At 43.0% G+C, this 26,882-nt stretch overlaps 1 protein-coding gene across 1 annotated transcript; it reads left to right on the top strand.

The window, feature by feature from the left end:
* The first annotated feature begins 6,264 nt into the window (after positions 1-6,264).
* On the top strand, positions 6,265-22,041 carry LOC125484160 (probable G-protein coupled receptor 139). Its single transcript, XM_048601654.1, has 2 exons — positions 6,265-6,439; positions 21,134-22,041. Exons 1-2 carry the CDS (start codon positions 6,265-6,267, stop codon positions 22,039-22,041), a joined length of 1,083 nt encoding a protein of 360 aa, XP_048457611.1.
* The last annotated feature ends 4,841 nt before the right edge of the window (positions 22,042-26,882 follow it).

Genomic DNA, 26,882 nt, shown 5'->3' with positions numbered 1-26,882 from the left:
CTGAGAGACGTCCTCAACGGCCCTGAGTTGCGGGGCTGCAAACAGTACAACGCGGAAGGGAGGGTTAAAATTGAGCCATTGTTTTTCCTTCACCCACTCCATCTCAAAGCAGGGAGTATGACATCATCAGCCCATGGCCATTCAGCCCATCGAGCCACGGCGAACCTAAATCGCCTGTATTTCTCTGAAACATTGGTAATATATCTCCCTAACAGTGGTGTCTGCACCGTAATGCTCATAGAATCCCTACAATGTGGAAACAGACCCTGCGTCCCGACAAGTTCACACCGCACCTCAAAGCATCCCACCCAGTCCCATTCCTCCCATAACCCACACATCGCCGAACACTACGGGCAATTTAGCCCGGCCAATCCACCTAACCTGCATATCTTTGGACTGTGGGAGGAAACCAGAGCAACCGCAGGAAGCGGGGAGAATATGCAAACTCCACATAGACAATCTCCCGAGGGCAGAATTGAAGCCGGGTCTGTGGCGCTGTGAGGTAGCAGTGCTAACCACTGAACCATTGTGCCTTCCAATGCTGTATCTGACATGCTGATCCTCTTATCATTCACATCTGAAACGGTGTGGGGAATTACTGCCAGGAATGGAAAAAAACTGCACCTGATGTGTTTCAACTTCCCCAGTTTATTCCCATCTCAGATAAGAGGTTTTACAATTCAATTCAGAGCAGATGACAAAGAACAGCAGAAGACCTTCATAAGCATGTCACCTCCCCTGTGTAAGCTTGGCCAGTGTATCAATATGAGATATTTATTTCAGGCGCATGAAGCTATGGGAAGCGGAAAACTGATCAAAACACAGGGTGCGGGATAGAACACCACATGCCTGTAGCAAATGGCAGAGAATGGTTTCGAGTTTTCAATCTCTGGAGTATGGGCCTAGCACACTCCCGCTGCACCACTCTGTTGCTCTAGTGTGTGACTTTTTCAACAAGTATTCAGCTTTTCATCTGGTGTGTGGCATGTACCTTAAAGAATGATGTCAAAAGATCTTCACTGTTGTTATGTAATATTCTGTTGCTTAGACGCGTCGCGCTTGTGTAAATATTACCTTTGTCTAAGTTCCCACATTCTGCTGGTCGAGCTGTGATTCCACTCAGAATCACAAAATTTGTCAAAACGCAGACGGAGGCCATGTAACTCGCCTTAGCTGTGGGTGCGCCGGGTCTCCGCAATAAGTACATGAGTGTCTGTTTTAATATCATTCTCTTGCCTTCTCTCTGTAACTCTAATGTCGTCCAGCTTCAGTTTCAAAACCATTCTCCTTAAGGGGAGAGAGAGAAATGAAAATTGATTAAAAGAAAAATAAACTTGTGGTGCCCAAAGCTCAGCAAAGTTCACTCACTTCCACACTTCTACGCTTTAGCAGCACAGCACCTGATATTAAACCCAGAGAATAGGAACAGGAAGGTATAAACCTGCGTCAGGACTGTCCCAGTGTTTCTGTTTGACATGGGTAGGGATTTACTCCATAGATTAGGACAGACAGCCGATTCCCCACTCCCAGAGCCTGAATGTTCTCCTCTGTCTCTAATCAATTCCCAAAGAAAGAGACAGAAACTGTTGAACTCAAAGCCAAGATATGTGAAACAAAAAGATACAAGTTTCCATCACTCACTAATTTCCAAGGTCTTCCCATTTTACCAGCAATTTCACCTGATATTAAACCCAGAGGATGGGTACAGATTTCAAATGAGATCAAGAGGCAAATGCTTTCTGACTGTCCTGGTATATATTTTCTGAGAGGCTAGACAGTGACTCAATGATGGAGAACCACTGCCAGAGTCTGTGTCTCTCCCTATCTCCCTCCTGCGACCACCAGGGAGTTCTCTGTTAGGCTGAAAAAACACATTAAAACAAGACTGATGTCCCTGAGCCACTCCCATTCACCGCCCCCAGCCTGTTCCCACACAGTCTGTGGTTGGTGTTGGTTCTACCTGAAATATTAACAATGAACCTTCCACTTCTAGCACAGTCAGCTCTCTTTCTCTCTCTCTCAGTCCTGTCTCTCTCACTCTGTGCCTATCCACCCTTTCATCTCTGCTCACCTTTCTCTTGCTCTCGAGTATCAACTGATCTCTCTCTCTCTTCTTTCTCTTTATGTTTTTATTGAAGTGACCTCTTCTGTCTCACTTTTAAAATGGTCCAATCTTATTGTTATATCTTTGTATACATCAGCAATGTAAACATCACATTATAGGTGTGTGGCAGGAAGGGGTAATTGGGGAAGGAACGATGCAAGCCATCCATAACCAGACCATTGGCAAACAGAAGCTGGGCTCTGTCGACAGGCTAGTGACGTGTAAGGGAACCTGTGGGTAAATTTGTGCATAGCAAGATCCCACAGGCAGCCATGTGAGACCACTGATGTATTCCCTCCACCACTGACTCTTAGTCACAGCAGAGTGTACCATTTACAAGATGCATTGAAGAAATTTGCCAATGATCCTCAGACAGCAGCTTCCAAACCCATGACCACTTCCATCTAGAAGAACTGCAGCAGCACATAAATGGGAACATCACCATCTTCAATTCCACTCCAAGTCACTCATCATCCTGACTTGGATGTTCCTTAATTGTTACTGAGTCAAAATCTTGGAATTGCCTCCCTAAGGGCATTGTGGGTCTGTCTCTCTCCAAGATTCAGTCTCTCTTGAACTCCCCAAGAAAGAGTTGGAAACTGCAGAGATGAAGAAGTCAACTCACAACCACATTCTCAAGGGAAAATAGGGACGGTCAATAAATGCTGGCCACAACTAAATAAAAACAAAATCATGTTGTTATCACTCCTGTGCGAGCCCTTGATGCTTTTTCATTTTTTTACCCTTATTTTACGAGTTTGTATATTATCAGCTAGAAATGACTGGTGGACTTCCTGTCTGTTAAAAGGAAAGGCACAGACCAGATAAGCTTTGTTTGTTTGTGAAGCCAGGTCTGGAGGCTTGTTACAAGCTAAAGCTAGAAATGTTACAACAGACACAGCGATTTCCGGAAGAATATTGCGATAAAAAGACGGCAGAAGTTGACTGTTAACGAAGTCAACATTGCAGAAATTTACCACAGATCGTCAGACAGTGTCTTCCAAATCCATATGGAAGGACAAGGGCACCAGATACATGAAGACACCACCAAATGCAATTTCCCCTCCAAGCTATTCATCATTCTAATTTGGAAATATATTGCCGTCCTTTTACTGTTGCTGGGTTAAAATCTTGGAATTCTTTCCACAAGGGCATTTTGGTCTACTCAGAGCGCATAGACTGCAGCAGTTGAAGAAGGCAGTTCGCTACAACTTATGAAGGGCAGTTGGGGATGGGTAATAAATGCTGGCCGAGCCAGCGAAGCACAAGTCTGATGAGTTACGGAAACAAAATACTCAGAAATTGCTTCCAGAAAATTTATAAGTGATGTTATGTTCAGGAACATCGCAGCTGTACTCATAGGATCAGTAAATCAGAAACTTTTACAGTAGAGAAGAAGGCTACTCAATGGAATGTGCTGTACTGGCGCCAGAAACAGCTGTGCAGCTCGTCCCATTCTCCAGCCCTATCTCTGTAGCCGTCTAAATTCATAACGGTTGCCTTGTCCTCCCCTGAGTATATTTTCTTCTTCCTTGGGATGATTTTCAGCTGTGCCTCTGAATTATCCACAGAAACCACTGCCATTGCTGCTCCATCGTTTTGCCTGCTAGGGTCCCCTCCCAGTCAACCCTGATCCGTTCTTCCCTCATGTTTTTGTAGTTATGTCACTCAATTATTACCCATCACATCTAAAAATAAGTAATACATCTAAACTGAAAGAGGGAGGTTCGCGAAATGAGATACGGAGAATGATTAACAAATTTGAGGATTTGTTAACTAGATATAAAGAGAGAGGGAGGGAAAGAGAGAGAATATAGGTAAGGAGATGTAAAAATAGAGAGCAAACTAGATTATCGCCAAAAATAGATCTACTTCTCTATTTGGTTTGGAAATTCTTATGAGTTATGGCCCTTAGTACATTGTATGTACAACAGAGTAATATGTTAAAAATCTGGGTCTGGTGCCAGAACTTTATCTCCAATAATACGACAGAAACCAGCTGTTGACAGAACCTAGCAGGCTAATATATTTATTTCCCGGTAGAAAGTTGATTAATTGAAATAAGGTGGGACACTAGAAGCAGGAATTTATAACACGCATACTGGTAAGAATGAAAGACTAAAGGAGGGAATTGCAGAGAGGAGATGCCTTGAGAGAAAGAGAACAGAACAGTGCAGCTAAGGATTAAATAATGTTTTATAAATTTTGTACATCATATGCATCATATTTTATTAACTGTGTCTTCGTTGTTAATTCTGATTGTCTTGTGCACGTATGAACAATCTTATCTGACTGCACACAAACTGATTAAACAGTTTATATAAAATAATTTTTCCTTCATTTTATTTCAAATTATCCTGTTTTGTTGACATTATTAGTCGCCATTCCTTCTTCCAAATGTATTCTGTTTCTTTCTCTGCACTTTATTCCGTCTATCAAGAAGATGCTGGCGACTGGGGGATTTCACTTTACTCCTCTGCAATCTTCACAGCCACTGTCTCCTATTCCTTTGTTTCTTAACAAATGACATCGATTATGTTTCTGACCATTTATTCCCAATAAACAAGGCAATTGTGAATGTAACATTGTCTCGGATCACAGGGTGTATCCAAACGGTTCATTTCAGATTCGGTTAAATATAGTCAAGAAAAGGTTCATGAATAGCACTGTGCTCAAATACCAACATTTATTGAGTAATAATAAAAGACGAAGAAGTAAGGTACATTTATTAAGTAAATTAAAAGATTGAAAAGGAGAGGGAAAAATAAAAGCCTCACGCCCTACTGCCTATCGGGGAATCCCTCGATTGACGGTTGGTCTGGAGGCTGAGATTGGTCCTGGCACCGTTCGCGATCCCAGTCCGAGATGAAGTCCAGCGTCTTGGAACGAAAATCTCTCTCTCTCATACAGTGTAACAAACAGACAGCACAAAGAGAACGGATACAGAAGACAAAACACAGCTACAGAAAAAAACAAATTGCAGGTGCTGCCTTCGGCTCATAAAGGAATGTTAACAAGACTCATTCAAGGTCATGCAGCTTGTCGAATCATCAACCATTTTAGTCATGCAGCCCAACCTATACAATGTATCTTCACATGCAGCTGTCGAATATCATCATTAACTTTTAGCGCTTCAGCACATCCTATACAAACATTTACTGTTGTGTTAAGGCCAAAAAATCGGAATAGAAAAGATGTATAAACCGTGCAATATGATCTTTGCAGTTTTAAAGGCAAATTATTGAAGTGCATTGTGTTGAAGAAACAATGTTGCCTTATTGCAGCAGTAAGTGAAAAGTCCAGAGAAAACCACACTTCCTGTCTGTGTTCAGGGCAGCTGTACCCAGGGACAGTTTTTGATTGGCAATTGTTGTGGTGGAAGAGACTTCAGTACAGTAACAAACTCTCGATTGGCTCTTAGGAGATAACACAGCAGGATCATCAAGCCTGTGAAGAGAAAACACCGCCCATCTTCTTTACCTTTCAGGAAGCAATGGCCTAGTCATATTATCACTAGACTGCTCATTCAGAGACCCAAGTAATGTTCTGGGGAATAGGGTTTGAATCCCACCAAGGCAAATGAAGGAATTTAAATTCAAAAAGAAAATAAAATCTGAAATTAAACAGTGTAATGACGACAATTGCTAATTGTCAGAAACAACCATCTAGTTCACTCATGTCCTCGATGGAAACCGCCGACCTTACCTGGTCTGGCCTACATGTGACTCCAGACCCACAGCAACGTCATTTATTCCCGGTAATTAGAGATGGACAATAAATGCTGCCTTGCCAATGGCACCTATATCCCATAAATGAATAAAGAAAAGAAAAGTGTTGTTAGAGTAATTGGAGATGGTCGATAAGACCAGTAAAAGACAATGTCAACATCCCACTCAGGCCAGGTATTATTGTTACATTAAATATTTTGTAGTAAAAGGTCATAACTGGAGCTGTTTATTCGGAGACTGTGATGGATGTCAGTCTCCATGGATCCTAATTATGTCACTGGAGGGTTTTCCTCTTCTATAAAGAAGAGGCTTCTTTCAATACATTATCCGATACTATCAGCGGCAGTATCACTCTCAACGCAATTGGGAGCCGCAGCTCCAGAGAGAGGGAGAGATCAGATTCAGGGAACATCAGATTGGGATATTCCAACAATGGATCAGAATCTGACAACCATGGACTGGGATGTTCCAATAATGGACAGGAATTTATCCTCTGGTTTTTACTGGCTTTCTCTGGATTGGGCATGGTTGACATTGCGGATATATGCCGTACTGATGATAATTCAGGCAGGTTACTATCCCATCCTCGCTATTGTTGGTGTTCCTGGTAAGTCTATCTCTGTCCATTTATTAATTCTGTAAACCAGTGTGAATTCCATCACTATATTTGGCAAAGATGTAAACTATCGTATTCACTTTCAATTACAAACTCCATTCCTATACCACGGATTTCGGACCCTTCACTGAAAAATATCTGAGGAGGCACAAAAGTGTTCATAATCGCTATTGCTCCATTTATCTTGAGCTGATTTATATTTCAATACTCCCTCTATCACCAAACCTGTCCACTACCACCTCCATAATATCTCCAGTCTTCACTTCAGCTTCAGTACTGTTTCTGAATAAACCATCATCTACACTTGTCCAGTTGCAGTTCTCTTCTGGCCACTCTTCTAGTTACAAATATTTTGATCACAAACTTATTTTTATCTCTACCTGGGTGTTTGCCAGATGCAAAGTGTGAAGCCAGTTTGATTTTAAAATGAGGTGGTCATAGCTTTATGTCATCTGTTACAGCATAACCTATAGCCTAACACTAGGGAGAGGAGTGTGCTGTACGTGGCCATCAAGCGACAATTTCATTGAACTGTTTTTTAATTTTGTACTTTGCGAGTAGGACCGGGTGCCATGTCTATCATTTCCCAAGTGCAGTCCCCTGATGTAATCTCTTGGTAACAGAGGCAATCTCTGCCTCCCTCGTCCCCCCACCCCACACCTGCCCCGCTGAGGGGAAATGCATTATTTCTGACTCCACAGAGGAAGGTACAGAAAATATGCCAGAAATACTACAGAACAGAGTGACTGGCGAAAATGAAAATCTGTGGGAGATTAGAATCAATAAAGAGAAATTACTCAAAAAACTAATTGAATTGCTAAATTGCTACACCAGATGAGCTCCATCCCAGAGCGTTCAGGTAGGTGGCAGGAGCTAGAGAAAGAGTCGTACAGCATGGAAACAGACCTTTTGGTCCAACCAGTCCTTGCCAATCATAATCCCAAACTAACCTAGTTCTAACTGCCTGCTCCTGGCCCATGTCCCTCCAAACCTTTTCTATTCATGTACTTACCTAAATGTCTTTTAAACATGTAACTACAGGAAATAAGTATTGCTTATCCTTCAAAATTCTTTTGATTTTGGAAATTCTGGTTCCTACAAACTGGAAAGTAGTTAGTGTAATCTGAAATATTTAAAATGGGAGTGGGAAAGAAAACAAAGAAAAGGACAACTCGATGTCAGTTGTGAGGAAAATATTAGACCCCTTTACACGGAATATGATAACCAGACATTTGGGGAATCACGATATGACTTGGAAGAGTCACCTTAGGATTCAGGAAAGGGCAATCACTTTTGATAAACCTACGGCATTTGTAGTAGTTCAGGTATCCACAATGAGAACAAGTGGGAGTAGTGAATCTGAATTTGCAGAATACTTTTGACATGGTTGCTGACAGGTGAATGAAGAAGGTTAGAGTCCATGGATAAGGGTGGAATATATTAGATGGATTGAGAATTAGTTAGTGGAGACAGTACAGAAAGTAGCACCCTTTTCTGAACTCATGGGGTATCACAAGCATCAGTATTTGGATCACAACAATTTGCAAGGCGTACAAATGATGTGGATGTGGGCAAAAAATAGCATACACCTCATTTTGTATTTATTAAATAGTGCCAGGTTAGGAAATGTTGTTGTCCAAAGCATCTGCATGTCCCTCATCATAAGTCACCAAAATAAGAACGTACATGGGTGTAAGTAATGAGGGCGTAAGTGGTATGTTGTCCTTCATTGTGAAATGATCCAAGTACATAAGAAAAGCCATCTTTTTGCATTTGTTAGAGTCTTGATAAGAGAGTAATTGGGGCATTGTGTACAGATTTGATCTCCTTTATAAGGAAAGATCTCCTTGTCACAGACACAGTACAAATGAGTATCACCAGTCTAATCCCTGAGATGATGGTACCTCGAGAGGAGAGTGAAGGAACTGAATGTTTATTCTGTAGCCCTAAGAGAGAATAAAAGATGATTTCAACCATTGACAGGGTGAGAAATTCCATAATTTACCCAGGGTAAGGCATTCCTAATAGTTTTTGTGCCTCAATAGGTCATGGTGTAGGAGTAGGGAATGCTTTCTTCAGAGGGTAGTAATTGTCAGGAATTCTCTATTCCGGAGCTGGATCACTCAAAGTATTTTAAAAGGGGGGAAATGGATTTTGAAATGTGAGAGAGTTGAGGTCTGTGAAGAATTGGGAATTAAAGACGATTTCAGACCTAGAGCAGATCAGCCATGATCTTATTGAAGAGCAGGGAAGGTTTTCGGAGGCGAATGCCTTGCCCCTGTTTCCACGGTGCTCATTTTCTGCCATTGGAAAATTAGTGATTATTATTTTTCTGGAAATACTGTTATTGAATTCAGGGAGACCAGTGGATTTGTGAGCTGTCTCTGTGCGAGGTGTGGGGGCTGTATTCACACGGATTCCGGGTCTATACAAATGAAGCACAATTTGCGGGAAGGGAAGCTTTGTAAAGAAGGATGAGGGGCCTCTTTCGTTTTCAGCTTGGGTTTTCCAATTGCATTTTCCAAACTATCCCTAACCATGTCCGACAGTCTTGAACATCTGAATGGTCTCCTCGGTTTCTGTGCACCAGGTTATAGGAGTAACAGGGTGCCAAATTCTCCTGTCTAGCAGGTTTGAGAGACTGAATGGAACATTAGAATGTAGGACTGAGAAACAGGAGTGGATTATTAAACAATTTGAGCCTCATCCACCAGGCAGTAAGGTCATGGCTGATCTGGTTGTGGTCTTAGCCCCACATTCCTGTCTATGACCTATTATCCGTGATTGACTTGTCTGTCAAATATTTAATGAACTCAGCTTTGAATAGATGTGAACAGAGAGGCATGACAAACATCTCGGGAAGAGAATTCCTACTTCAAAGGCCCTTTTAGAACTTCTCCTCATCCATCTTATAGAATCAGATTGTTGTACCACGTGGAAACAGACCCTTTAATGCAACTTGCCAAGCGGACCAGATATTTTAATCCGATCTCATCTCATTTGCCAGCATTTGGCCCATATCCCTCTAAACCCATTTTATTCATGTAGCCATTCAGATACGTTTTAAATGTGTAATTTTACCTGCCTCCGCCACTTCCTCTGACAGCACTTTTCATACATGCACCACTCTCTGTGTGAAAATTATGCCCCCTGAAGTCCCTTCTAAATCTTTCCCCTCTCATCTTCAACCCAAACCCTTTGGTTTTGGACTCCCCTAGCCTGGGAAAAAAAAATCTTGGCTTTTAGTCTATCCATGCCCTTCATGATTTTATAAACCTCTATAATGTCACCCCTCAACCCCCAACACACCAGAGGAAAAGGCTCAACCTATTCAGCCTCTCCCTATAGCTCACACCGTCCTATACCAGCAACATCCTTGTAAATCTTTTCTGTACACTCTCAAGTTTAACAGCATTCTTCTTTTAGCAGAGCCAACCCAGTGGTACACAGTTTTCTCAAAGTGATCTCATCAGCGTCCTTTGCAGGCACAACATGCAGTCCCAACTTCTATGCTCAATACTCTGACTGATTAAGGCAAGCATGTCAAACGTGTTCATCATCAGCCTGTCTATCTGTGACTCCACTTTTAAGGAATTATGCACCTGCACCCTTGGGTCACTTTGTTCAGCAACATTTCCCAGGGCCCTACCATTAACTGTACAAGTCCGGCCCTGTTTACCTCACCAAAATGCAAAACCTCACTCTCATCTAAATTAAACTGCATCTGCCACTCCTTTGCCCATTGGCTCATCTGATCAAACTACCGTTGAACTCTGAGATAATCCTCTTCATTGTCTGCTACACCACCTTTTTGATGTCATCTGCAAACTCACTAACCATGCCTCCAATATTTACATCCAAATCCTTTATTTCCGTGATGAAATGCAGTGAACTCATCACTGATTCTTGCAGCACACCACTGGTCACAGGCCTCCAGTCTGGAAAACAACACTACCTTCAAGCCAATTTTGAATCCAATTGGTAATCTCCCCCTGGATCCCATGTGACCTAACTTTACTCATCTGTCTACCATTTGGAACCTTGTTGAAGGCTTTGCTGAAATGTGTATAGGCAATATCTGCCAATCAGCCTTCATCAATCTTCTTTCTCATCTCTTCAAAGTACTCAATCCAAATAGTAACACATGATTTCCATTGCACAAATCCAAGTTGACTATCCCTCACCAATTCTTGCCTTTCTAAATGTATGTAAATCCTATTTCTCAGAAGCCCCTCCAACAACTTACCCACCACAGATGTCAGGCTCACCGGTCTATAGTCCCTGGCTTTTCAGGTCACTGTTCTCTTTTCTAGTCTCACTCTTCCACTGGTCACAGAAAATTTTAAATGTGGCCAGTTTATTGATGTGGCTGATGATACAGCTGTCAGATTGGGTCAGGGTCAGTGTTAGGAACAAGTCAGGCAGATATCTTTAATTTGCTAAAATAACACGTTTATGACAAAACAAAGTTACTAAAACTATGATGGAAAGATGAATGATGAACTGTTTGGATATTGCAAATATGTGCATCGATATTTCCTTTTCTAAAATACTGAGGAACACACGCACATGCACACGTGCCCGTGCGCGTGCACACACACACACACACACACACACACACAGGTACATTTGATGATAAACTTAAAAAACAACATTTTTGCAGTGTTAACTTTAAAGAACGTTGTCCAATTGTTAGTTGAACTCATGAAAAAAGAAAAAAAAAATGAGAGAATGTCCCAAATTCTCTTCGACTTCTGAAGTTGTTCTGCTCACACAAGTTGCTGGCAATGAGATTACTTCCTGGAACAGTTAGATTTGTTTGAATTCCCTTTGCTTTGGGCAGTGGGAGATTCCAATGAGTCTTCTTCAGGAACCCTTCACGAGTGGTAGAGATGACTGAGTTTTTTTGTAGCTTACACAAATTGCTTTGATGAGGAACAAGGAATGAGAGAGGGAGCAATAGGCTGTTGCTTCTCAGACAGGTTGCATTTTTTCCCTCTCTGATTGAATCACACAGTAACGTTATCTGACCCCAAACTGGACCGTGTGATGTCTCTCTGAACATTGTCCGAACTGCATGACTCCATCATATTCCCTGCTCCGTGTGTGTGCATCATTGCTGCTGTCGTACACAGAGCCATTCCTTCAGCAAAAAATGGCCCCAGTTGATTTAAAAATATGTTTACATGTACCTGCTTAATTTAAAAATAAAACGTTTAATATTCTCATAACATCTGGTTTAAAACGAATGTGTCTTATTCTTAAACAAATACAGAAATTGCTGGAAAAGCTCAGCAGGCCTGGCAGCATCTGTGAAGAGAAATAAAAGTGAATATTTTGGGTCCGGTGAACGTTCCTCAGAAACCGTCTTATTTTTAAATTACTCCCCCGGTATTCACCATCTGCACTCTTCTCAAGATCTCATATGGTCAATAAGAACGTCTCTCATTCTCAGGCCTAAACTATTAATGCTTCATAACACAATGCTTTCATCCCAAGAAAGAGTAAAGTTTTTTTTTAAAAAAGATAAAAAGCAAATGTGTTTGTTTTCAGCTTCGGGTATTATAACTGCACACAGTACATCTGATGTTGTCACAACATTAACCTATACAGATGCAGTAAAAAACGCATCCCTAAGATCATAACCAACATCCTTTTCAAAATACAGTATCATATCATTTACCTTTCAAATCACTTACTGCATCTTCAAACTAACTTGATGTGATTCATGTACCAGGGCACATAACTCCTTGTGTCTCACCGAGTTCTGCATTCTCTCTCCTGTTATTTAGTTTACTGTTAGTTTGTCCTTTCTGCAAAGCACAAACATCTCATCACCAACACTGTATTTTTTTTTGACCCTGAAGGTTTGCTCATTAAGTTCCCCCATCTGTATCCCATGCAGACTCTCTGACTCACTTTGCATCTTATTGAATCGAGTTGTATTAGCAAGATTGAGCTCCAATCCATTCAGCCCCTTCTTCCAAATCATTAATCTAGATTGTAAATGGTTGATGACCTCACACTGATCACTGAGGAATTCTACTAGTTACAGTTTTACAACATGAAAATAAGCAATTATCTCTACTCTGTATTTCCTCAAAGCTAACCAAGATTCCCCTGTTCCTTTGTAGCAAACTAGAAATGTTGCATGGCATCCTCATGTTCTGCGTAATGTACTCAAAGAGCTGAATACCTCATTCTATTCCTGACTGACTACGCAGGTGGCCAGAATGATATCCTCCGGTTTCATTGTAACAACACTGACTGGCTGAACAAGTCTTCCTCAATGTCTGTAACAGCCTTAACGGGCAAATTGAGAGATTAAACACATACGTTAGGAGCAACAGTTAACCAATCGGCCCTCGAGCGTGCTGATCAAATTAAAAAGATCATAGCTAATCTGATTATGCTGAACATCTCTTTCCTGTCTATTCCCAATAAATATTGACTCTCCTGTCCATCAAAGATTAGTCAACGTCAGACTTGAATATCTTAAATGACGCAGTCTTCACTGTTCCCTGGGATGAGAATACTGCAGGCAGGGCAAAAACCAGAAGAAAGAAATATGTTTATCTCAAACTTAAATGCAATCCCCTAAATTTTAAAGTGTGTTAACCCACAGCAAGTCGCCTCCTTTTAAAAGAAATAAGGGGACAACAAATAGGAACAGACATAGACCACTCAGCGTCTCAAACCTACTCCAAATGCCCATTGACTTTATTCAGTAACGTATTTATCAAAGTCAGACTCCACTGCACTCTTGGGAAGGCATTTCCGGTACCTGAAGACATTAGACAGTAAGAAATTGGAGCAGAATTCGGTCATTTGGCCCATCGAGTTTACTCTGCTGTTTGATCATGGCTGATAGAAATCTCAACACAATTCTCCCACCTTCTCATCACAACCTGTGAATCCTTTATTAATAAAACCTTATCTATCTCTGTCTTAATGACACCACTGTGTGTCTCTGTATGTCTGTGCGTGTGTGTGCACGTGTGCTTCTGTGCATGTTCACTTAATGACAGAAGACAAAGGGTCGTCGTGGTTGTGGAGGGTTCTTTTTTGGAATGGAGGCCTGTGGCCAGCAGTGTTCCACAGTTTTAAGTGCTGGATACACTTTTGTTTTCACTTATTTCAATGATTTAGATGAAAATATAGAAGGCATGATGAGCAGGTTTGCATATGACACCCAGATTGGTTGTATAGTGGACAGTGAACAAGGATATCCAAAATTACAAACGAGATCCCAATCAATTAGATCAATGAGCTATAGAGATATACAGCATGGAAGCAAATCCTTCAGTTCAACTCGTCCATGCCAACCAGATATCCTAAATTAAGCTAGTCCCATTTGCCAGCATTTGGCCCATATCCCTCTAAACCCTTCCTGTTCATATACCCATCCCGATGCCTTCTAAATTTTGTAATTGTACCAGCCTCAACCACCTCCTCTGGCAACTCATTCCTTACATGCACAACCGTCTGTGTGGTCACTTTTAAGTATTTTCCATCTCACTTTAAACCTATGTCTTCTCACTTTGTACTTTCCTACCCTGGGGAAAAGACCTTGGCTATTCACATTGTCCGTGCCCTTCATGATTTTACAAACATCTGATTGGGGCAAATTTTACTCCAATCAACACAAATGACTGTGCTTTCAATCATCCTGGGCCGACATTCTGAAATTCAATACTGATGCCTCTTTCCTTCTCGATCAAGTCACAACTCTACAATATTTTTAATTAACTTTTCAAACATTTGTACTACTAACGTGAACTTTGATCTAGATCTTTGGGCCCAGAGGTACGAACATTACCATCACAGTGCAATAGCCCCTAAATCTTCAACATTATTCTCCTGTGTTTGCTCATCAACCTGCTCTGCCATGTTGTGACATTCCTCTGTGACAGGCAAAACATGAATCCAGACCTTCTGATCCAGAGCTAGGGACATTATTGGAGGCTTAGGGATTGAAATTGAAGCCAGAGCTCTGGCTCAGAGGCATGGGCACTACCCACTACACAAGACCTTAACCATGCCCAAATTTTTGCTCACATTTTAAGCACCAGATTTCAGCTCAATTTGGATTTATTAAATTCTGGTTAATTTTAATGAATTACATAGGGAACACTTTTCATTGTTAAACAAATGCAAGGTATTTGCCTCAAGTGTAGGATGTTGAGTGCATGTGCTCTGTCATCGAGATAAACTATTAACATTTTTATTATTTTTTGCTATGATTTCCAGCATAAATGGCTATTATCTGTAGACTGCAATATTAGGGAAAGAAATCCTGCAGACACACACTGCTCTATGAAGGGTCTCGAATAGATGTTATTATTGAACACCAGACACGATGAAAGGGTATAATTTCTGGCACCAAAAACCGCATTTCAGATCACTATTTCCCACCTCTAACATGCGACTGCACTCTTCCTAAAACTATTAAATGATACAAGGCAACTATTTATATTCCAGCCTCTCCTCACCACTGGTTGGGTCTGCAATCCAACCCCCTGCTCCTCCTGCCTGCATAAGGCAAACAAAGAGCAAGGTCTTTTGGGAAAATCAAAGCCGGAGTTTATAGGCCTTCTGGAGAGCAGAGGGTCCTTCAAAACTAAAGGGGTGGTCTGGGGGGTGGGAGGGGCAATGGGAATGTCACTCACTGTGCTGAAGTGTGGCAGGTGGTGTTTAATTTGGAAAAATGCGAGGTGTTGCCTTTTGGTAAAACAAACAACGGCAGGACTTATACAATTAAAAGTAGGGCCTTTGGCAGCGTTGTAGAACACAGACCAAGGTCGTCAGGTATAATTCTTTGAAGTTTGCATCACATATAGACAGGGTGGTTAGTAAGGCATTTAGTACGCAGCCTTCATTACTCAAGCCTTTGAGTTCAGGAGTTGGACATCATGTCGACATTGTAAAGCATGATGGTGAGGCCTCTTCTGGAGTACTGTGTCCAGTTCTGGTCGCACTCATAAGCTATGAAGGGTTCAGAAGAGATTTACCAGAATGTTGCTGGGAATGGATGGTTTGAGTTATAACCAGAGGCTGGATAGGTTGGAACTTTTTTTCACTGGAGAGTAGGAGGTTTAAGGGGTGGCCTTATAGAGATGTATAAAATCATGAAAAGTACAGATAAGTTGAATGGTAGGCGTATGTTCCCTATGGTGGAGGATTTTAAGGCGAGGCGGCTATTTTAAGTTGAGAGGAGTGAACATTTTAAAAAGAAACGAAGAGAAACTATTTTGCACAGAGAGTGGTTTGTGTGTGAAATGATCTTCCAGAGGAAGTGGTGGAAGTGGGAACAGTTAGAATGTTTAAAAGACATTTAGGTAACTACATGAGTAAGAAATCAGTTTAGAAGGTGTGGTGAGCTGCTGCCCTCACCGTCTCTCTATGAATGAGTCTTTGACGGTTTTCGCCCTCTCCCACTATGCAGTGGCATATGGAAGCCAGCAGAGGGTGTCATTGCATCACCTCAAACACCACAGAGACTCCTCCAGTGTCACAATGGCGCCACCCGGAAACTGGAGGAGCAGCACCTCATATTCCACGTTGGGAGCCTACATGTGGATTTTACCAGTTTCAAAATCTCGCCGCCCCTGGCCTCATCCCATGACCAAACCTCCTTCTTAGCCCTGCCTTCTTGACCTGACACAACCTGTCCATCTTCTCAACACAACAAAAACAAAGTTGCTGGAAAAACACAGCAGGTCTGGTAACATCTGTGAAGGAAAAAACAGAGTTAATGTTTCAGGCCCGGTGATCCTTCCTCAGAACTATCCATCTTCTCTCCCACCTATCCGCCCCCTCCCACCTCACTGACCAATTCCCACCACTGCCTACCTGCACTCACCTATCACCATTCCAACTACTTTCCCCAGCCCCACTCTCCTCTCTCTATTTATCTCTGAGCTCCCTTCCACCCCCTCTCACCCCACCTCCATTTCTGAAGAAGGGTCCCGACCCAAAACGTCAGCTTTCCTCTTCCTCTGATGCTGCCTGGCCTGCTGTGTTCCCCCAGCTCCACACTGTGTTATCTCTGACTCCAGCATCTGCAGTTCTTACTATCTCACAGAGACTGTCAGACCTGCCCTACACAGAGAAACACAGAGACAGACACAAATACACAGATACTAAAACATATGGAGGGAGCCTATCAGGATGTAACTTTTTCCACGGTTTTTAAATAATTCATTCAGTCTGTCTGGTCTGTGTCAGGATTTCTGTTGTTCCTTTGACAGTATGTCATTATTTGACTCACTCCATGGGTGTATATTAGTATTTCATTTGGTTATACTAGTGAGTGTGGCAGTGTTTTAGTTGTTCCATGGGGACTGTGACTCTGTGACAATTGCAATGCTTTTAGATAGCACCAAATCTGTAAGAAACTAAAAGTGTGCGGATGACAATGTGGAACACCAACAGGATATGGAAAATTTGGTGAAGTATTCAGGTAAATGGCAGATGAGGGTCAATACAGAACAGTGTGAGATGATACACTTTAGTAGGAAGATCATTGAAAGACAATATAAAATAGACTATGCCGGTATAAAGAGGGTGCAGGAGCAGAGGGTGTTGGATGTATATGGGCACAGATTATTGACGATGTCAGGACAAGTGGGGTGACCAATAAATTGAGCAGATTAGTTGCAATATCTGAGCAGCTTGAAGTTGGGGTGTGTGTAGGATGGAACTTCCGTGCTCTCTTCTGGGGAGGTGGTGGAGACGATGTGTTTTGAGCCCACCTCCTGCCCACCGAGACCATCGAGATTCCATTTGTACCGGCTCGATACAAAGGAGAGATGGCATCAGGGCCACAGCAACTAAGTTGTGCCACATGGAAATGGAACTCACAGTGTGTTCAGAGTGAGAATTTCCTTCACTGAACATTGCTCCTTACTTGGTTGTTGGGGCATGGATGTAGCAGAATCTCTGCTCGAGTGGTCCTGGCCCTCTCCTGCTCATGCCAGGGTCCCCTCCACTTGGCAGTGGTCGGGAGGAGTGGGGTGCGAGGTGGGTGAGGGAATGGTTGTCTGGCACTCCACCATCTGGTTTGACCCTTTCTGACCTGTTGCAGGCTGTTTCTCCTAGAGTGAGATAAAGGGAGGGAGTGAGTGAGGGTGGAAGTGGGTGGCCCTGCTGTCAATGCTGGTGTGGATGTGGGGGAAGATGGTCAGGTGTCCAGAGTGATTCAGTCGACAGTGTTGAATCCATACACTGTTTTAAGTACAGGGGAATAGTGGAGATGAGAGAGAGATAAACAGAGACAGACAGAGAGGGAAGGTGCTGCAACCAGTCATGACAGTGGTAGAGCATGAGCCTTCTTACAGGTGTAGGTCCTATAACAGATATACAATGAGTGTGAGGGAGCAGAGAGAATATAATGGAATTTATCACGGCAGAGTGGGGATGGTTATTGATGCTTGTCCTGTATTGATGGACATTTCTTCAGACCACAGATACTGCACTGAGCTGAGTGGTGAACTCAGACCATGCTCGGTGGGTCTAGTGATGTGCCCTCCTCTCGGAAGAGAATGGTCCTCCTCTGTACTAGCCCATCCACCAGGACCTCCCTGCCCCTGCCGACAAATCGAGGTACAATAGCCCCTTATCTGCAACGGTCAGGGCAAACCGTGCAGGGCAGCTCTGAACTGAGAAAGCTCAACCATGTGCCCATTAGCCTTTTAAAGATGGCACCTGTGCCAGGGATCACAGAACATCCAGGGACATCTGGGCATTGGCGACTACCACCAGCCATGATGAGTGGGAGAATTGGGTTGGCATTGAATGAGAGGAATGCCATAGGGTGAGGTAGGTAGCTAATGAGGTGAGTTCAGTAAGATAGCACCAGAACTCTGGCCTGGTCTCATGCAGACGGTCCCCCTGTCAAACACAAAGAAAATGACACTGACACAAATTATTGTTAGATTCAGCCCAATGAGTGGAAGACTGTGCTGACCTCATGCCCAGTTACAAAGCTGCAGAACAAATGCTCATCCAAAACTCTCCATCATCTGAACTCACACCAATAACCTATTCACACATCATTCCTGAAACACTGCCCCATGTTGCAAGTTACTATCTAAATATTTTCATTTCAGCATTCTGAAACCCAAGAACACATCCTTCCGTGACACTGTCTCTAACCTCCCCCTCTCTGTCTATGTCCCAAACCTCCCGTTTCTTTGTATTTAAACTGATACCCCCGCCATCTCTCTCTGGTAGCGATTTTCATATACACAGGACCCCTTGTCATGGCACAATGGAGATATGGAGCTGTAAATGGATGGGAGCCAGCATGGGCTGCATGTTTCCCTAAGCTGGGCAGCGATCTAATACAGTGTTACAGAGCAATGCACTGGTGCTGTCTGCTCAGCCCGCCATGCTGGGAGGATAACTGCTCCAAGTTTACAGATCAATTCACTGGTGTTCACCGTGCAGCTCTCCATGTTGGACAGATATTTAGACCGGGTTTATAGATCAATGCATTGCTGTTCTCTGCACAGCTGCCCATGCTGGACAGGTATCTACTCCGTTTGCATAGATGAATATGATTGTGATCTGCACACTTCCAAACACTGAGCAGATACTTATTCCGGGTTTACAGATCAATGCACAGCTGTGGTCTGCATCGCTCCCCGTGCTGGACTGATATCTCGTGGACTGGTGAGGCCTGCACAGTGTCCCACTTTCGACAGATTATTGGGTTGTATTGAGCAGGACACTAGCCTGGTCTGCGCAGTGCTCCATGCTGAACAGATATCTCACCTGGGTTTATGGTGTCTGGGCTGGTTCTGTGAGGTGGATTGAGAATGTGAGATAATTAACCACTTCAGATGATCTGGCAATGCCATTATTTTTTGTTCTCATTCTTGTGATTAGACCCTCCAAACCTTTACTCCATTAATGTTGCAGTGTGACTATGCACAGTACATCATGTTGGTGAATACCCACTGTCCTGGCAGCAGCCTCAGCCTCTTTATTCAGAAGCAGGCAGCCATTCCCATTGTCTTTGGATCTCCATGTAGAAATGAAAGGATGGCATCTTGGTAAAGGCCACACCCTTGATATATGGTTCAAATCACCCTCTCTCTCGCCACTCCCCACCGCCAACTAACTACATCAAAATATTCCGTGTATAACGAGAGCAATAGGGCCACCAAAAACACCAGACAGCAGACCATCAGGGACAACACTGATGGTGTCTGAACAGGTCAGAGTGAACCCTCCAGTACACACTGTATCACTAAGTCCACTAACTCTCTATTTATGTAATACACAGCCTCTTATTCTTCCTGAAAAATTCACAGTTTCACAGTTAGCCACGTTGTATTTCATTTGGCAAATTGTTGTCCATTCCTTATCCATTTACAGATTCTCTGCCTCCTCTTGATAACTTTGCTTCCTGCTTATCTCTTTGTCATCCATAAATTTATTCAGAATACATTTTCTTCCATTTATCTAAATTGTTGATATAATTGATTGCAAATAGTTGAGGACCCAGCACTTGTCATTGTGTAACTGTAATCGTTATTTTATGTTAAACTGACACGGACTAATTTATCCTTGCTTCTGGCTCATTAACCAATCCTCCCGGTATTCCCATGTAGCAGCTTTGAAAGGCTGAATGTTCTGTTCCCTTTGCTGCATAACAGGCAGAAGGGATTAAACGATCTGCTCCAATTGCTGAGTAATAGGCTCGAAAGACTGAAATGCCTCATTCAGTTTCTGTTTTAAAAGTCTTGATAGGCTGAATAATCTGCTGCAACGTAGTTGCAAATTGTGCCGAACATTATGGAATCATCAGTGAACAGACCACTTCTGACTTTATGATGGAGGGGAGTTCAATGAGGTTGTAGCTGCTGAAGGGCCACAGTGACTCATGGATGCCCAGTTTCGATTTGCTCAGTCCTTTAGAAGTATGCCCTACTTCGCAGGAGGTACTGCCACACAATACAGTGGATGGTGTCTTCAATATGAGAATGAGACTTTCCCTGCACCATGACTGTGTGCTGGGTGTTCCTACAGATACTGTTAGGGACAGGTACATCTGTGACCGGAAGTTTGGTGGGAATGTTTCCCTCCTGTTTGTCCACTCATCACTTCCCACAGTCTGGCTGCTATGCATTTTAGGTCTCAGTGGTAGGCCTGCAGAGATACTCTTGGTGATGGACATTAAAGTACCAGTGAGGAGGGCAGTAGATGTCCATTTTCAGCAGATTTCCTTGACTCTCTTTGGTCTGTTGCTATGAGATTTCTTGATTCTGGAATTCCAGGGTAACTCCTTTCCTGACTGTGTAGACTAAAAGACAGAAATTTTCAAACTCAGCTTGTCTTCAATAAACTGGGAGAGAATCCTTCAGGACGGCAATGTTTTCACCCTCTGTATTAGGAACTGTAAAGAAGGCACCTGCGTCTGCTCTCGAGTGATGCAGTGTGTGGGAATGTTCTAGAAATCATCTGTTCTTTTGGATGTGTGTCTGTGTGTTTGGGGGAGCGAGTGTTTCTTGTGTTTTACATCATATCTTTGTCAGTGATTCAGACCTTACCATTTCAGCTCTATTAAATCAATAAATCTCCGAATACAGTGACCCATTTGAAAATCTCACTGGGTCCTCAATCAGAACTGTAACTGTGCCGCCAGGCTGACGTACAATTTGTTTTCCTTCCTCACAGTTAACGTAGTGACGATCTACGTCCTGCTTTATAAAGACTGTGGATTGTCTCCATGTGTCAGACATTACCTGAGGGCCATGGCAGTGGCGGATCTACTGGTCATTATCCTCGACCTGATATTGAGACACATTCCCATTGTTTATCGGGATCAGTTTTATTTCATGTTGTCCATCCCCGTGTGTAATATCCACGCCGTCCTGCTTTATGCAGCCACTGACTGTTCTGTCTGGTTCACCGTCACTTTCACCTTTGATCGATTTGTGGCCATTTGTTGCCAGAAGCTGAAAAGTAAATATTGCAGCGAGAAAACGGCGGCTGTGGTTCTGGGAACAGTGACTGTGCTGAGCTGTCTAAAGAACATTTTCTGGTATTTTATGTTCATGAGTCGCTATTGGATGGGGAACCAACCCTGGTTTTGTTATGCAACAGTCGATGTTTATGACTCTCGTGTCTGGGTCACAATCGAGTTCCTCCACCACATCCTAACCCCGACTCTCCCATTTCTCCTGATTCTGCTGCTCAATGTTTTCACCATCAGACATATTTCAGTGACCAGCAGAGCCCGCAGGAGACTCCGGGCTCACACCAATGGGAAAGGTCAGTGTGACACAGAAATGCAAAATCGAAAAAAATCCATCATTTTACTATTTTTGATCTCAGCAAATTTCATCCTGTTATGGTCAATGTTAATGGTGTATTCTATATGGTACCGGATGTGGTTGATTGGGTATGAATCTGTGTATCTGGATCGCTTTGTGCAGGAATTGGGCTTCATGCTGCAGCTCCTCAGTTGCTGCACAAACACCGCGATTTATGCCGTGACCCAGACTAAGTTCAGACAGCAGCTGAAGAATGTGTTCAAATGTCCCGTTACCCAAATTTATCAATCAATCAAATTCACTCATTAATCAATCCATCCAAGATTTTCTCATTTCAGTTCAATGTTTCAACAATGAAGCAGCCTGTCGCTGTGGTAACAGACTGAGGGTAATGCTGTTTGTCCAACCTTTTCCCACAGGGGTTACAGGTACATGTTTCAACGTTTCTGTCAACTCAGGGGCCAGTGAGAAAAGGCACCATTCCACCGACTGTGTCTATAATTTTAATTTGTAATTAATAAAAATGTTCATTGAAAAGTTCCAAGCAGCAGAATAAACTAGATTGTTGCTTATCTTTGTACCGAAAGAGCTGACGTGGTGAGAGATAGACTCAGCCCCAAACCCTGATCCTCAGAGAAGCAGGGTGAACCAGGGCCGAGCTTAGGAAATTGGTCGAAGTCACGCTGTCCTTGCGTTCACCTCTGGGTTACCCACTCCAACCTGGCCTCAACAGAATTCATTTTGTTTCCATTTTTCATCTCCCTCCATATCTCCAACTCACAGAATGTGCTAGTGTGTTTAGAGGATTGCAGTTGCACTGAAGCCCCTCAGATTGCACATACTCATGTTCAGAAATGTTTGCATTCCCTCTGCAATGTGGAAATTGTCTTTGGGCAGTTTTTCTGACATTATACACCTTAAGTAAAGCATCTCCATTGGAACTATATTTAGGCACCTCTGAATGAACCATTTTGTGAGGAGACATGATGTATCTTATTGCACTTTCTGCAGTTTGTCATGTTTTGTAATCTACTCTCTCAGATCCGAAGTGCGAAAAGAATTCAAAAGTGGAGGCAGTGAGACCAGCAGTGGGTTTGTTCATCTCTCCTTCTGCTCATATCTCAGGGACAACTCAATCGGACAAAACTGAGCTGTGTCTCCAAAGCCATTGTTTGAAGAAAGAAAAAAACTGTGTAACCTGAGAAATTCACAGGCTGTGTTGCTTTCTTCAGAAAAAAGAAAATCCGCCACTTGTGTTGTGCCTTGGCGAGGCCACCAGAGAATTGCATTGTATCATTTAACCCCAAGAGGGAGCAAGAGAGGCTGAGTCTTGGATTCACCACTTTTCAATTCATTCATTCTTTCATTCAAACTTCTCTCCAGTGAATCCCACTGCAGCCAGGGATAGGCACACTGACACAGACACAAACACGCAGAGGCACACATCAACGTGACCTTTAAGCAGGGTGGCACAGTGGCTCAGTGGTTAGCACTTCTGCCTCACAGCGCCAGGAACCCGGGTTTGATTCCACCCTTCGGCAATTGTCTGTATGGAGTTTGCACGTTCTCCCAAATCTGTGTGGGTTTCCGCCGGGTGCTCTAGTTTTCTCCCACCGTCCAAAGACGTGCACGTTAGGTGGATTGACCATGGTAAATTGCCCATAGTGTTCTGGAATGTGTAGATTAGGTTGGTTATAGGGAAATGGGTCTGTTTGAAATGCTCTGAAGATCAGTATGGACGTGTTGGGCTGAAGGGCCTGTTTTCACATTGTGGGGATTCTGTGATAAGAGAGACATGTGGGATGAAGGGGGATAACCCATTCCAGTGGATTCACCCCCAAAACAACAGAGACACAGGCATAGAGACAGAAACACAGATGTGCTGTGTCCTCTTAGCGTTGCCTGTCTAGTAGATACCTGTGGATGAAGTTGTTGGGGTATCCGTTGTTAGCAAAGACCTTGAATAGGTGTTCTTCCTCCTTCTTGCATAGTTCTGGTGTGTTGTCATGGGTTGTGGCTCATTTGAATAGTGTTCTAACACGGCTTTGTTTGTGGATGTTGTGATTGCTGTGGAAATTGAGGATTTAGTTTGCGTGGGTTGCCTTCCTATATATTGTGGCTTGGAACTCCCCATTGGCCATTCATTCTACCCTGACATCTAGAAACAGAAGTTAATTGTTGTCTTCCTCTTCTCTCATAAATTTGATCCCGGTGAAAATGTTGTTGATGAGATGGTATGTCTCTTGGTGCGTTTAATGATGACAAATGTGTCGTCCACATATCAAATCCACAGTTTGGGCTGTATGAGAGTGAGGGTAGTGCATTCCAATCTTTGCATGACTACCTCTTGCAATATGTCCTGAGATGGGTGATGCCGAAGGTGTGCCAATGATTTGTTTGTATATTTGGCTGTTAAAGACAAAGTGTGTGGTGAGGCATAGGTCCAGTAGTCTGAGTATGTTGTCCTTGCTGATGGAACTGTTGAGTTCAGTGTTCCTGCTTCATCCAGTAATGTGGCAAGTGTTTCTTTGGCTAGTGGTACGTCAATGGACGTGAATAGTGCTGTAACGTCAAAGGATACAATAATCTCGTCATTGTTGATTTTAATCTTCTTGAGGTTGTTAAGGAATTCCTGGGTTGAGTGGATGGAGTGGGGTGATCTGTTGACCAGGTGTTTCAGTCTCTGTTGTAGGTCCTTGGCCAGTTTGTGTAAAGATGTGCCTGGTAGGGAGAAATTGGGTCTGAGGGGGATGTCTGGTTTATGTACTTTGGGTAGTCTGTCGAAGTAGGGAGAGTTTGAGCCTTCTAGCTTCATTTTCATGGAGCTTTCATGTCTTGGTTATTTGTCCAGCATTTTTTAGTCTCCTCAGCGTTTGGGTGCTGGGTCTATCTCCACCTGTTGGTAAGTGTGTGTATCTGCAAGCAGTGCCTGTGCTCTCTCAACGTGCCCTTTGTCTGCTGGTAAGATTGTGATGTTCTTGTTTTTCTTAAATCCTTCGAGTGCTTTTCTCTCTGATGTGTTCAGGGTATCCCATTCGTTCCTCCAGTTCAGTGGAGTGATTATAGTTTGTTGGATGGCTTGTTGTGTTTTGTCCATGTGTCCATCATCTTTTAGTGTAGCTTCCAAAGTGGCCATGAGGTCTGTTCTGTTTGTGTCTCTGTGGTCATAGTTTAGTCCACATATTAGGATAGCTTTCTTGGTTTCTGTAAGTTTTGTTCTGGATAGGTTTCTTACCCACGAGTCTGGTTTGTTGCTTCTCTTACTGGTGGACCAGTTTGGTCAGTTTCTCCTGTAGCGTGTGTCTCTTCTTTGTTCTGGTCTGTGTTGTTTGATGATGATTGTCTGTTCCAGGGTTGTAATCCATTGCTGATCAGTATTGTTTTGGTATAATGATTCTTGGTGTGAAATTTCCTGCTCATACTTGTAGAGCTGGTTATGAGCATTGTTGATCAATACCCATAGCATTCTCTGGCCATTTTGTTCAGCTGTTTTGCATGCCTGTGGGTTGTGGCGTGGAGGTTTTTACTTAATGCAATGGGGCAGTAGCTTGTTCCTGAGCCATTCGTGGAGAAAATGAAGCTGTTCCCAGGTAGCGCTCAGTCAGTTTCCCGTTGTCGGGCTACTTTGAGTGTGTTGTGCCTGCAGGTGTTTAAGGCTCTTGCAAAGGTTTGTAGTTCGGGGTACGGATTAGGTTGTTGCTTGCTTGCTTGCTGAGCTAGCTGGTTATCGCAAATCTGCAGGTGCCTACTAAATAGACAACAACAAGAGGACACAGTACGCCCTAACACACTGGCCACATTGCCCTACATCAATAACATATCAGAACTGACAACGAGACTCCTACGACCTCTAGGAATACTGGTAGCACACAAGCCCACTGCCACACTATGACAAACACTCACAAGGACCAAAGACCCCACACCAACGACATGCAGGACCATTGTAGTTTATAAAATACATTGCAATGACTGCAATAAACATTACATCAGCCACACTGGAAGGAAACTAGCCATCAGGATACATGAACACCAGCTAACAGCAAAATGACATGACAAACTTTCCCTCATCTCAGTGCATTCGGACAATGAAGGCCATCAATTTAACTGGGACAACATGACCATCCTCGTTCAAGCCAATTACAGACATGCACGGGAATGCCTAGAGGCCTGGTTTTCAACTTGTACTGCAATCAAAAACATGTGGAATTAGACCCTATATACAAACCCATGCAGAACAGAACCGGAAACGACACAACCTAACTTAACAGATCGGACGTATAAATACCAAGCGGAGTAGAACAACATTGCTTCATCGGAGGCCGCACTGATGATGTTACCTAGCATGGTGATGAAATTTTTGTACAATAACCGTAAGTTTAAGGTGAGAGGGGTAATTTTAAAGCAGATGTGTGAGTTTTTGCACAGAGGTTAGTAAGTGCCTGGAACATACTGCCGGGGGAGGTGATTGAAGCAGAGATGAGAGCAATGTTTGCAATGCATTGCGACAGATACATCAACAGGCAGGGAATAAATGGATACGGTTCACGTCCAGCCAGTTAGCATTAGTTTAGAAGAGCATCATTGTCATCACAGACATGATGGGCTGAAGGATCTGTTCCTGTACTGTACTATTCTATGCCCTATGCTCCAACAGGCAAAATGTAAGCTCTAAAATTAAACAAAGAACTGTAAAATCTGAAGATCTGAAACAGAACAGATATTGGTTGTAGGGGGTCTTTTAGAAAAAAGACACACCACAAGGACTAGGGTCTTGCTTCAGCAGAATCACTTCGTCATTCAGGCTTGCAATCGATTACAGCAGGGAGAGCTCCAAGACACATGGTCACAGGACGGTCAGGAAGGCTCCGATTAAACAAGTTAAAACAAATTGCAATTGTAATGTGTTTTAGCAAGGCAGAGTCATTACTTAGGCAACCAGACATACATTAAATTGAAGCGGAATGCGGTGAAGATAAGAGTGTACAGATGCTGCAAGCCCTAACTTTTTGCTGTCTGTCCTACGCGACTTCTCAGGTCAGGGAAAGGCAATTTGCAGTTCCAGCAATATTTACTGTTTCATAAAGCTAAAGTTTCCCTACTTCATGCTCCTAGTCATGTATTATTTTAACTCATTTCTGCTCAGCCTAAAT

The sequence above is a fragment of the Rhincodon typus genome, chromosome 10 (assembly GCF_021869965.1).
Source record: "Rhincodon typus isolate 14 chromosome 10, sRhiTyp1.1, whole genome shotgun sequence".
NCBI lineage: Eukaryota > Metazoa > Chordata > Chondrichthyes > Orectolobiformes > Rhincodontidae > Rhincodon > Rhincodon typus.
The sequence above is the reverse complement of the archived record's forward strand: the minus strand, read 5'-3'. Positions and strand labels throughout refer to the sequence as shown.